General features: G+C 37.1%; 1 protein-coding gene across 1 annotated transcript; it reads right to left on the reverse strand.

Annotated features, from left to right (window-relative positions):
* Positions 1–37: 37 nt before the first annotated feature.
* LOC122665026 (ATP-dependent 6-phosphofructokinase 6-like) lies at positions 38–9308 on the reverse strand. Its single transcript, XM_043861083.1, has 14 exons — positions 9018–9308; positions 8322–8368; positions 8135–8174; positions 7986–8048; positions 7773–7910; positions 6961–7119; positions 6822–6875; positions 6649–6717; positions 5005–5134; positions 4831–4871; positions 3912–4136; positions 1256–1304; positions 1029–1183; positions 38–414 (listed from the first exon to the last, which is right to left on the reverse strand). The coding sequence occupies exons 1-14, from the start codon at positions 9291–9293 to the stop codon at positions 238–240; spliced, it is 1623 nt and encodes a 540-aa protein (XP_043717018.1). The 5' UTR covers positions 9294–9308; the 3' UTR covers positions 38–237.
* Between the last annotated feature and the right edge of the window lie 4101 nt (positions 9309–13409).

Raw genomic sequence — 13409 nt, forward strand, 5'->3', positions numbered from 1 at the left:
ATAAAATACCAACTGAAATGTAGTTAAGATATAAACATTGAGGCTAAAAAGGCTAACACTCAAGTAAAGCACTGTTTAAAAAAGATGGTCCTCATGAACCTGTATTGTATATCACATTAGGTTAAAAGACGACCATGGAGCTGCACCAGGCAGTGAAGTGCTCTTATTTTATTTGGCTAGCAAAAAATAAGAGATGATGCTACTTCATGCAGGTTTTGCCAATTTCGCTGCACATGTTCATGGCAACTGCACAGAAGAGTTTGTCATGTTGTCAAGCATTTGAACAGTTTCTTGATCAACCTTTTGCTTCATGACCTCATCATAGCGCGAGAAACTTGGTTGGTTTGTTGAGGCAAGAAGTCTAGCCCACATCCTGTCTGTCAGCTTAACTGTGTTTTGAGTCTCAGTCACACGCTGTACAACCATAGGACACCAACTAATATTACATTTCCATAATAGCTAAAACTCAGTTCCACGCTAGAACATATCAAAACTGTCAAACCCAAGTATGTAAAACCACTACTAGAGATGGAACCACTAGTGTAACAGATTCAAGAACAAGTATATGCATTAGAATCATGTAAAAGGCCCTATTATCATGCATATACACAATGATACACAACAGTGGGAGCCTTGTGAGCCGTATTCTAGTATTCTGCTGGCTCCTAAATCCTATCTGTAGCACCTCCTATTATGACTTGCCCAATTGGGGGATTCAGAAGAGATTTTCTTGTGATCGAGAGGGAGGTGTTACTTCTGATGTTTGTTTAAACTCCTTTTTGGAAATTTCCTAGTGAAATAACAATTTCATGCCAGGAATGTGACACAACGAAGATGTACAGTGATAAAGAAGATAATGATAATTCACAAAGTAACATCATAGAGCTTTTATTTTCCAAGATCCTTTGTTCAAAACTACCCAATATGACATCTAAATCAAGTCCGTGAGTTGAAATCCCATGCATGACTTTAGAATTTGTGAACATAGACAGGAACTACCAAAAAATAGGAGCCAAGTGGATACTTACATTGATTGGTATGTACGCATGTCTACTGTTTACCGGTCCAACTGTGAAGCCTGTGAACCCTGCCATGGCTCCATGAACTGCACTATGTGCAAGAAGAGTGCAGTAGATATTGTCCGATGCATTACTTGGAATAGCTCGGATCATGTATGTTGGATCTGCATAGAGAATTTCAAATGAAACCAAATACACAGGCAAAAGGTAAAATTTAGTATTATCTTAATAATTACCTATATACTTGAGATTTACTGCCATCTTTGGGTTCGTTGCGAAATGATCCTGTGGAAGAAAAATAGGAATCAATAAGGCAACAAAGAAGTGGAAGAAGAGGGAAGGAAAGAAGAAAAAAGAGACTGAGATCCTACATATATATGTATAAACACACCATAAAGAAGAATATTCAAAACTCAAAAGTCCATGCAAAAGATATAACACATCATAAAATTAACAAAATAACGGATGCAGATAGTAAGATTTTGGTTGGGAATAAAATAATATATAACAGACAAGATTATAAAGCTGGTAGTCTGCACACAACCACTAAGTGTAAGAGGAAATGAGAAACAAGCTTCAGAGGGAGGCATTAGAAGGAGTTGACATGGTTCAGCCTCTCAACTCAAGTACAGTGACTCCATTAAGACCCTCTTGATTAGCAGCAAAAAACAGTTTATGTTGAGGTTCGGACAAGACATGTTTGAGACCTGATCTAGTGAGTCTGCTGGGCACAAAGAAAGAGGAAGTTCCAGGAGCTCCTCTGTTAGAGGTCAAGGAAAGGGGAGGTGTCTTGGGGACCAGGAGTGGGGTGTTAGCAGGATGAAAGGATGTTCAGGGAGGGTAAAATGTTTTGGCTGAGCAGATACCTGAAGTAGGAGTTGGTGTTGGATGTGGGAGTGGCAGGTTTGAAGTGGGATGGGATGCTGGAATTGACAGTCTTTCTCCATTGTTTCTCTCTGTTTTTATCTTTCGTTTTATCTTCTTTTTTGGAGTGTCTTCTCCTCTACAGCAGTATAATGTGCTTATGGTTTTCAGATTTTGTGTTCCGTATGTTGTCACCCCTCATTCCCAGGGGGGAGGGGGGCAAAAAAATAAGGAAAATATAAAACGTACTGAGCACGGGAAGAAGAGGGTCCTTAACATTGGGCTGTCAAAGCAGGGGCAGAGCTTCAAATTTGTATCTTAGATTTGGTTCACTTATTAGAGTAAGGTGTTGTTTTGATTGGTTTATATTTGCGATTGCTCAGTATACTTAACATTTTACTGAATTTATTTGGGTTCTGAGCTGTTTTGGGGTTCTACTGCTAGATAGTTTTGGGAGTACTAGAGGCTAGGGTTCTCTATTTCTATTTTCTCTCTCCTGGATTCACTCGAGCCTTTTGGAATATCTTGGGATATCCTTCTTAACCAATAGAATTACTGACCATTAAATAAATGGACAAATATTAAGTGTTCAACTCTTCTGTTCGAGCTGTTTTGGTTATCTTTATCTTGTTGTCCTGGTCCAAAGAAGATATTGAACACCATCTAAGATCAATGAAGGAACATGCATATGGATGTGTTATGTGTCACCGTATGTCTGCATATTCCTCTCTCGCTGATGGACAGAAGTCATCAGAATCAAGTGGAAGTAGAGAATCCTTGTTCATCTACAATTAGTGTTCCCCCTCCACCATGTTACTTTAGTTTTTTTTTTTTTTTTTTTTTTTTTTTTTTGGGGGGGAGGGGGGGGAGGGGGTGGGGTTGGGGGAGGGAACAGATCTTAAGGGTTATTTTTGGAAGGTAAAAACTTACGTTTTGTATGCTTTTTGCTTGCATTTGAAAGGTTATCAAGTTAACTATCCAACAAGACCAAGATCTTGCAATTCCAAGTTGTACCAGGGGGTTATAAATGATTTACTAAGTGTTAGTCTATGGCACCATTTCTCTTTTTGGATTTTAATTAGTTTAGGAGTTCTTGTGGGGTTATTTTAGTCCTTTAAGTTAGTCATAGGTATAAGTCTAAGTAGGCCTTAAGAGTGTATGGATACATCTGATTGAGAGATTGTAATTAGATTTTATTTAAAATTGTCACTTGGCTGGAATATTTCTCCCTTCTCTCCCCTTTTGAGGTTTTCTTCTTGTTGTTTGAGGGCTACATTTTAAAAACAAAGTTCTCTCACAAATATGGGTACTTTGAGATGGTGTCAGACATATACAATACTGTGATCAGAGAATAATGGGTGAAGCACCACATCTACCGGTTCGAAGAAGGTACCAGGAAATAACACAAACGAGGAAGGCATTGTCACGGCAATTGATGTACCCTTTGCTGCCGGTTGAATGACAAGAAAACCGCTTGATCAGGGCATGGACGTTAAGATAGTCCTTGACCATGACCTCCTTTAGTTCTCAATCAGCCAAACCAAAGAAATTCAAGATCTCTTGGGAATGATCACGACGGAGGGAAGGCACAATCTCTCTCTCTCTCTCACACAAACACACACACACAAAGACACAGAAGCCTTACAAACACGCACACACAGGGGCACAAAAATAAAACTGCCTTTAGGCCAGAGAGAGGATGGGTAAGAAACTAGGGGCCAACTGCTGAAATTTTCATTTAAAAAAAATTAAATACGTGAAATAAAACTGCTAAGACCTTTATTTATGGCCCAGTGACCAAAACAATCATGAACCAGTACATGACAGACAAATACAAGGTTAACTTCTTAGTTTTCAATATCATGAGAGATATCAAGAGTCGAGACTAATTCAAACAGATCCAGCTTATTTTCTTGCATGAAGGAGAAGCAGTATCAATTGACATGAGCAAATTTTATGAAACAAAAACCCAGAATGAAGATGAGGATAATGACGAGCAAAGGAAGAAAAAGACAATTGTGTACTAACCTTGATCTTTTGAGAAAGCCATGGCCCAACGTCTAGGAGTAGCCTATTCCCTGATGCATCTTTCGCATCAACTGCATCCATGCTTTGAGCAACCATCTCTTGTCCAGCACCTTCTGCCAGCACAATAACGATGTGCCCATTTTCTTTAAGCCGCTGTTCAATATATTTGAAAAGTCCATCCTGGCCCTCAAGATAAAATGGAGACTCAGGAATCAAGCAACAATCCTGCCAACCAAAAAAAAAGGTGTTATTTATAACTCCTTCAGATTCACTATCCTAGATAAATGGCATCAGAACTGGAAAAGTAAAGTAATTTTTTGGTGATCTAAGGGATGCTGACACCATTAACTTCATAACCTTTATCATCACTTCTAGAAAGGAGAAAAAAAAAAGTCAAGTCCTACCCAAATTCTCCAACTAACTCAACTATCCCAACTAGGTCAGCTACACAAATCCGTTTTTACCATTCCTCTATTTTAAACCATAAGCAGATAACTCAACTAAACAGATAACTAGGAAATATAGCAGCACAATAGTCAAATTACATATTTAGATACAATATATATGATAAGGCTTCAAACTAGGAAGAGGTAGTCCTATGAAGGACCAAGGGTTTCTAATTCTATTTCTAATCTCAAAATACTTTAAAGAGGTGAGTAGAGTCCAATGAAACAATAGGCCTCCTGGGTTGACAACCCAACAGGTTAGACTTTGCAAAACTAGCTGACCCATACATCACTACTCACAAGTGAAGCAGCCTGCCTGATTGCAATTCATACTACGGTCCAACAATAATTATCTTCAATTTCCTCAATTTGTAAGTATGCCATCACCTATTCTGTGATAGACATTGGATCCACAAATCTTTGTGGTTTTGAGTGAGCATGCAAATGTACAGTACCATGTTATATAGTCTTACCACATCACGACTTGCCAAAGTTGCAAACATAGCAATGAACCCTGAATCAGGAAATTGAAAGATCTTATATTAGAAACCCTGTGTAATTATTCTCTCATAACTCAGCATTACTTTAACCCAAATTTATGCAGGAATTCTGCCTAGATAATGAGAAATTATTACTAGTCTCCTTACCACAGTAGCGGCCCATAAGCTTCACAATACCAATTCCATTGTCCACACTTTCAACCTCAACATGTGCAGCATTTATGGCTCTCTGTGCTTCCTCTACAGCAGTATCAAAACCGAAAGATTTGTCTATCACCTAAAACCAGGCATGAAAACTTAAAACCATATTAAAGATCGAGAAACAGTACTTTGTTTAACTAATAAATATGATGTGGATTGAAAAAAAGAAGAGGATAAATATTTAAAGAAAATTCATTATGCAAATGCTGACCTGTGATTCAACTCTTCCCTTTAATTGACAATGGAAAACTTTCACAAGAACATTTAATTTCTTGGAGGGCTTATCCACACAGAACAAAAGCAGAGTATATGCTGTGTAACTTTAGTAGCAATAGGACTGAAAGTAAAGTGCTGAAAATTGATGGTAGGGAGATACTGCAAAGTGAAAATTTTAGGTACCGGTTCAATCATAGATAAAGAAAGAGAAATAGAGGATGGTGTAGCATAAAGAATTAGAATAAGATGGATGAAGTGGAAGGGCGCCTCCGAAGTGTTGTGTGATCAACGTATTTTTTTAAAACTCAAAAGGAAAATTTCTAGGATAGTTATACGACCAACAATGATATGTAAAAAATAACATACAAATAAATTTAGTGTAGCTAAAATGAGGATGTTGAGATGGATGAGTAGTAAAACTAGAAGGAAAAAAAAAAGGTGTACCGAGTGCACGAGGCTCCTGCCACTGAGGGTCTGGGAGAATCATAATGTACGCAGCCTTACCCCTGCTTTTGCAGAGAAGCTGTTTCCCAACTCGAACCCATGACCACTTGGTTACAATGGAGCAACCTTGCTATCTGGGGATGAGTGGTAAAACTAGAAAAGATAAAATAAGGAATGAAAAAATAGAACTAATTTAGGTGTGGCTCTGATACATAATAAGCTGCAAGAAATTCATTTGAGGTGACGTGGATATGTGCAATGGAGGCCTTTAAATGTTCCAGTATGGAGGGGTGATTTGATACTTATTGAAGGAGCTAAAGAGTGGAGGGTAGATGTAAAATGACTCTTGGAGAAGTGGTGAGGAAAGACGTGCATAGCTTAAGACTGTAACATGTATAAATTTGAATAGAGCTGATTGGAGAAAAAGGATCCATGTGGCCGACCCCATTTAGTTGGGATAAGGTTGAATCGAGTTGAGTTGAGTTGATAAACCCGTAAGTGGCTCGTCTTAACTGGAATTGGAGGAGGGAGGCAGGAGGTGAACATGGTGTGATAGAATGAGCAGGATGACCATATGGGAATTGCTAGGTTTGGGGGAGGGGTAGATTGGGGGTTCTTTTGCCATTCAGTATTTAGCTTTGCTCCTTTTTCCTTCACTTTGTTTTTCCATTTTTCTGAGCTTTGGCTCTCTAATTGTGCAGTTCTTTTATACTTTATGCACTAATATGGTTTCCTGCTGTTTCTTTTTTTTTTTTTTTGGGGGGGGGGGGGAGGAGAGGGGTTGGAGGGTGGGAAGGAACAAGTAAGGGAAAAAAAAACCTCAACAAAAGTGAATCTTAGACTCTTACAATACACATTCAACAGCCATAATAGAAAAGAACAAAATATGCATGCCATTTACCATCAGATTATTATGGTTAATAAACTTACTGCAATATCATTATCAATTGTCTTGGGGATTCCGGCAACTGCAACTCGGAGACCACGTTTCTCTACTTCCTTGAGATACAAATTTTCATATTACAATGATGTTATGTCATGAAACTATTGCTTCATCAATAATCATTGGGTCAGAAAAAATGCACCATAGAAGAACTAAGTACCTTGTAAATAGCAGCAGCTCCTTTTTGAGTACCATCACCTCCAATTATATACACCTAGAAGCACAACACAGCAAAGAAAATAAGACATAAACCCCTCCAAAACCTCAGCAGAATGACTGACAGGAAAAAGGGAATCCACCTGATTAATCCCCCGGTCTTGAATGCTATCAACTATCTTTTTGGTGTCATGACCTCCTCGTGAAGTGCGAAGAAAAGTCCCACCACGTTTATGGATATCATTGACAACTTTTGGGGTCAAACGCATGGTATTCCTAGAGTAGAAGCCTTTATACCCTCCCTGGAAAGTTTCCCACAAAATCAATTGTGTAAACTCTAATTAACTTACGATAGAAGAACACCAGATCAAAATTATATTCAATTAAAAAAAAGAGAGAAATTGGATTAAAAAAAATATGATAGAACTATGAAGAATGCTGTATCCACATAATTTCAATACAACCAGAGATTGGATTTGAAATTTTTTTGTTGGTAAATCCTTTTTCTTTTCTTTTCCTAGCCAAGTAGACTTTATATCCATGGAACCAGAAGTAGTTTTCTACCTCCTTCAACACAATTAAAAAGATCTACAAGTAAGATTCCGATGAAAGAATGGCTCGCAGGTATATTTATGAATGTATATACTTATATATAAATGTATAACTGCAAATAAGAAATGCATCTGCAAAGATGGAATTTTATCATATGGAATTCTGTAAAGGAGCAAGTACTGGAATAGAATGCAACTAGCACAGGGACTGCAAAATGTTGCAACACTGCATGCTTCAGATTCTTCAATATCTTCAAAATGAATACTAAATAGGCTGGACCATTCTTAAATAACTATCATTAGGAGTGCTAGCTAACCTTCCTTTGGATGTACAGTGTGAATAAGTATGGCCATATGACAGAGATGCAGCAGAACCAAAACTACTGAGACTAAACTAAACTCACCTCAATTCCGAGGATGTCATCAACGCCATACATATAATTCAGGCCACCTACTATCTCACGAATCACAGTATTAATACCCGGGCACAAGCCACCACATGTCACTATGCAAGCTCTTACTTCTTCATCCTTGAAATAAACCTGAAACACAGGAAAGATCTTTGAACCAGATGTACGAAAATCCCAAGTTATTATGGTTCTGAAAAGGAAATGAACCTTTTCTCGAGGACCTGCACGCCGAAAGTGTCCTCCTCTTGGGCTGTTCCTCTGTACAACAATCTGGATGCAAATAATGCATATTAAAACCTATTTGTAAACTAGTTAACACCATGCATTCAAAAGAATAAAAGAAAAGGGTTACCTACTTTTTGTGCTACCGCATCTTCTTGGTCAACAAAGTGCTGCCTGGAATAAAAAGAATAACTTTTATCTCTTTCATATCTAAGAAAAGCAGTTCTCAGGGTCTGAAAAATCTCTGAGATAAACTAACAAATGCGTATGTAGAAAACCAAAACTGATTGACAAGGTTTCCGAAGAAATTTATGGACTTACTGAACAATTGCATACGCTGAACTCTTCTGCAAAGGATTTGGGTATGCCTGAAGAAAATTAAAGAGAAGTATGAATCCTACAAGAACGTGTGTGAAGACCATCATAGAATGACATTTTTAAATAATACATCAGCCCTTCCAGACAATGCTGCGCTGCCTTATTTACTCCACTGTTCAACCAAATTCCTTATTTGAATAGGAAAATATAGATAGAGATAAGGAATTTATTTGAAAATTTTAATTATCAAATTCGGAAAGATTTTAGGTTAGCTACACAATCATAATTACAGAGATTTGCAATTTTTTTAATTTAGTTTCGCTTTTCTTCAATTGTAACCTGATGAAATTCTAGCCGACTTTCTATTAACTTTCCGTTTCATTGTGATAACTCAGTAAGGACGAAAGTGGTTTACTTCCGACCATTACATTAAAACAGAATATTCAAAAATTAGCTTTACTAATCAACCTATATCAAACCTACAGAGATTTCGAAGCTGAAAACAAAGTGATCTTCTAGCAATTACAAACTACAACAGCTAAGTCACAAAAGTAAAATGAATTCGATATAGGAAACAAAGACATGAGATGAATCATAAGATACATAACTTATGAACAGTTGCGGAAGCTAAAGTTCAGTAAAGAAATGCTGAAAATAAACGTTAATAGAAGTAAGGGAATGTGGAGTGACAAAATTTACAGGTAAATCGGGGAGGAAGTCGGTTAAGTGAGGAACATCTTCGAGGAAGAAACCTGCATCTCCAGCCCGGTTCGATGTTTGAGCTCTGATAGCGTTTTTTTGGAGCCAAATTAACGGTTTTTTGAGGAAACTAAAGCTGAGCTTGCTCGCTACGAAGTTTGATTTCACTAAGATCGAATTATTTGTTTGCTTCTGCGATCTGCAGATGAATAAAGAAGAAGAAGGACAGCGAGAACATGAGGAAAGAGAGAGAGTTGGGGGATTTGAGAGCTCCATGAATGAATGAATGAGAGAGAGAGAGGGAGAACGGAGCTTCCCAAAAGCAGGGGGAGTGGGAAAAGGGGAGATTCGAGAAAAACTGCGACGTAAGTGTTACGGGAGATATATTTCAGTGAGTGCGACAGGCGAGGAAGCCGTTTACGTGTCGGGATTTTGTTATGGAATCTAAATTGTTGACTATTGACCAACAATGGTTGTGGATCTCAGATCTCAACCGTCAACGGGATAAAAATTCTCTGCAGTACCGCCGGGTGTGCGGTGCACATCTTACGGCACAGCAGAGGCCATGTATGTCATGTATATTACGTGACTTTTACTATACTACAGTATGTGCACCGCAAACCCAGCAATACTGCAGAGGATTCTGTTCTCCATCAACGTGCCAGAACCAAACGAGCCCTGGGCTGGGCATGGACCTTAATCATCCCAAATTAAGTCAGTTTACGTGTTCAAACTTCTAAGGTCTAACAAGTGGAAGAAAAAAAAAAGCCAAAATATGGTCCAGTGAGTTGGCCACAAGGTTTCAAAAAACGGAATTGCTTCAGTGGCTGGCCACATCATGGTGTACGCATGGGTCTCGGTTAGGGTTTCAAAATCGATGAATCAGATGGGAATTGGTTGATTCGTATTGGAATTGATCAGGATCGATTTCAATTTCTACAGTTTTGAATCAGAATATTCCTTCAATTTGTATTTTTTTTTTATATTTTCTAATCCACGCATTTGTTTTGGATAATACATTTTTATCTAATGAAAAGATCGAGTAATTGAGTATAGTTAATTTTTGACCAAATGTTCTCTGTGTTGGGACCACCAGACACATGAAGGATGGGCAAAATGAGCACCCCACCCTCGGAATGGTCAAAATAACTGCCCTATGTGTATGGGAAGAGTTAATTTGTTGTATGTGTTTATTTTTGCTTTATACAAGTCGATTGCCTTTGTAACCTATGGTGAAACCACAATTCTTGTTTCTCTATAGTTTTGAGTACATAAAAGGGATAAACCACAATACCAAGGTGGATAATAGGCATATTCAGTATAGAAAATCTCATGTGCCAGACCTCAATTGCATGCATTATGTTATCAACCTTTTCTTTCATGGACTCACCGTAGCACAAGAAGTATCATGCAAATAAGTATATGCACACAATGACAGACAATAGTGGAAGCTGCATACTGGCCCCTAAATCCAATCTATTGCACCTCATATTATGACTTGCTCAATTGGGGAATTCAGAAGGGATTTTCTTGTGGTATTCTCTTTGGTATCATTTTTATTTTTATTTATAACTTACCTTTTTTAAAAATAAAAAAATAAAAAATCATTAATAAAAACCATTTTTATCAAAAATGAAAATCATTTGGTAAATATTATACATAATGGAGTTTGGAATGAGAAACCGTTTGGTAACTACCTAGGTGTAAATAAATTTTGAGGAATTGAATGCTAGCTACTTGGTCGCATGGCCGGTGTGGCTCCTATACATAGACATAGAAGCGTGTGATAGTACCGGACTGCCCTCGGGGAAAGGTGGAAATCCTGCCTAGAGCGATGCTTGCATGTGCGCTCCCATTGGCCAATGTGCGTGCAGGCTCTAGAGGCCCAGGCAGCAGTCTCTTTCTCATAATTTTTATAACATGTTTGAATAAATGTGCTCAACTAGAAAGTTAACATTAAAATTAGCCTTTTATGAAGAAATGGGCCCAAAGCCCATATATAGTTTAAGTAGTGGATGAAGGGGAATCATGCTCTAGGCCCAGGCAACAATCTCTTTCTCATATTTGTTTTATAACATTTTTTAAGAAATTCTACCTAAGTTAACATTAAAGTTAGCTTTTTATGAAGAAATGGGTCCAAAGCCCATATAGACTTTAAGTAATGGGTGAAGGGATTTTCCTATTCACCCATCTTCCATCTCAATTGCTTCACAAAACTATAACAGAGTATTATAATAGCTTAGAAAGGAGAAGTCATCTTTGAAAGCTAGCCGTTAAGGAGAGGGTGCTCAAGTACCTATAAGCCTCCACATCAGATTACTCGCATCCAACTTAGGATTATTACTTTATTGATGATTATCCTCATTATACCTGGATTTACCTCTTTCATTCTTAATCTGAGCTTTTGTTCATTTATTAAAATTTGCTCGTATGGTTCTTACCTGACTTTCCAAATACATACGTTTTTTGCTCTGATTCCGTCGGAGAATAAACTTTCCACCCATTTTGTACTTTACTTTAGCAAAATGGTACCCTTAGTTAATTTTCTTTCATAGATACATCCTAACTTGGTTTCGCTAAACACAAACACTGTCACAACTTAAACGCTACTCGTGTCTTTTTTTGACAAACTTCCTTCATCTTTTTGGGGAGAAGATGCCCTAATTTCTATTTTTACTACCAATCATACTCCATCTTCGATAACTCAACACATTTCCCCTTATGAACATTTATATGGTACTCCTCCAGATTATTCTATTCTTCATGTTTTTGATTGTGTTTGTTATGTTCTTTTTCCTAACAGATATCATAATAAACTCTCCCCTTGCATTGCACAATGTTGTTTCCTTGGTTATGGCATTGAACAAAAGGGTTATGGTGTTATGACTTTATTGTTGGTCATCTCGTGATATCTCGTCATGTTGTCTTTCAAGAGAACACTCTTGTCTCTAATGTCTCTGAAAGTTCTCATCCTTGACTCAACTTTCTCCTTGTGCCTAACCCGCTAGCTCTCCTCCCCCATCAGCTCATGATGACCATGTCGTTCCTACAACTGCACCTACCCTTAACTCCTCTATTGTCATGCCTACAAATTCATCGGATGCAGACTCGTCAATTACTTCCCTCCAATCTAATGGTCCTATTACTATGACAACGAGAGTGTTACTCAAATTGCTCACAATGATGTGTTTCACGAATGCACCAAACATATTGAGATAAATTGTCATTTTGTTTGTTATCATTTGCTCTTAGGTTTTCTCACTCTTACTTTTTTTTCCATCCGTGCATCAACATGTAGACTTATTTACCAAAACGCATCCTCCTGATCATTTTTCGTTCATTGGTGTCCTAACTCAAGTTGGTTTTCTTTGATCCACCTCGAGTTTGAGGTGGGTATTAGTTGTAATATTCTTTTAAAATTCTGTATATTTCTCTGTATGTGATATTTTCATTGATTCTATTTCCTTGTTAGATGTTGTCATGTTTATTTGGCCATCTCTTGTATATATGTCTATCAATTGTAATAGAATAGACATAGTTTTAGGGGTTTCTAATTTCATAGAAACAGCCTATTGGAACATGTGATGATATTGTGAAGCTCACAAATTTGTGAGGTTAGCAATTTTGGAGGGTATCAAGCAAAGCTAAAAACCTAGAACATGACACGAGATCCAGTCTCCATCCATTATAATTCAAATCATATCAAAATTTCTATCAAAAAAAAAAAAAAAAATCATATCAAAATTGGTCGAAACTTAGAAATTGGAATCTAAAAGAAGCAAATATTTTCATACATCGGTGATTTTTTAAAGATTTTGAATAAAATACTTATAGATCTAGCTCCAGGATGTAAATTTCATTAATTTTCAAATTATTTACTAACTAAATAAATGGACGAAATGATCTAAAATAAATATATAAGTACATTAAAGAAAATTTTAAAAGAATAATTTAAAATCAGGAATAATTGGAATCAGAATCAGCCAAATCCGTCAATTTATGTTCCAATTTGTGAGACCATGGTATCAATGAATGACTTAAAACATAAATTTTTTTATGATTTTGCAACCCCCAAGTTAATCCAACCCTAAAAGATATTTTTAAAAAATAATTTATAATGCCAATGATGATGAAGGAATACTTGTTTCATTGTAATATTAAATGTCTTCATGTCGTTTAAGCACTTAACTAAGTAGGTTTATGTAACTTTAATATATTTCCCACACGCAACACATCCATGTTTACTAATTTCCATCACACATGGAATCTCTCTCTCTCTCTCTTTCTCTCTCCTACTCTAAATATGTGAGTTCCATATGGATAATATTTTTATTCAAAATAGTCATTAGTGTGGTGTGTACATTCCTCCCCATATTGACATCGTAGAGAACA

The sequence above is a fragment of the Telopea speciosissima genome, chromosome 6 (assembly GCF_018873765.1).
Source record: "Telopea speciosissima isolate NSW1024214 ecotype Mountain lineage chromosome 6, Tspe_v1, whole genome shotgun sequence".
NCBI lineage: Eukaryota > Viridiplantae > Streptophyta > Magnoliopsida > Proteales > Proteaceae > Telopea > Telopea speciosissima.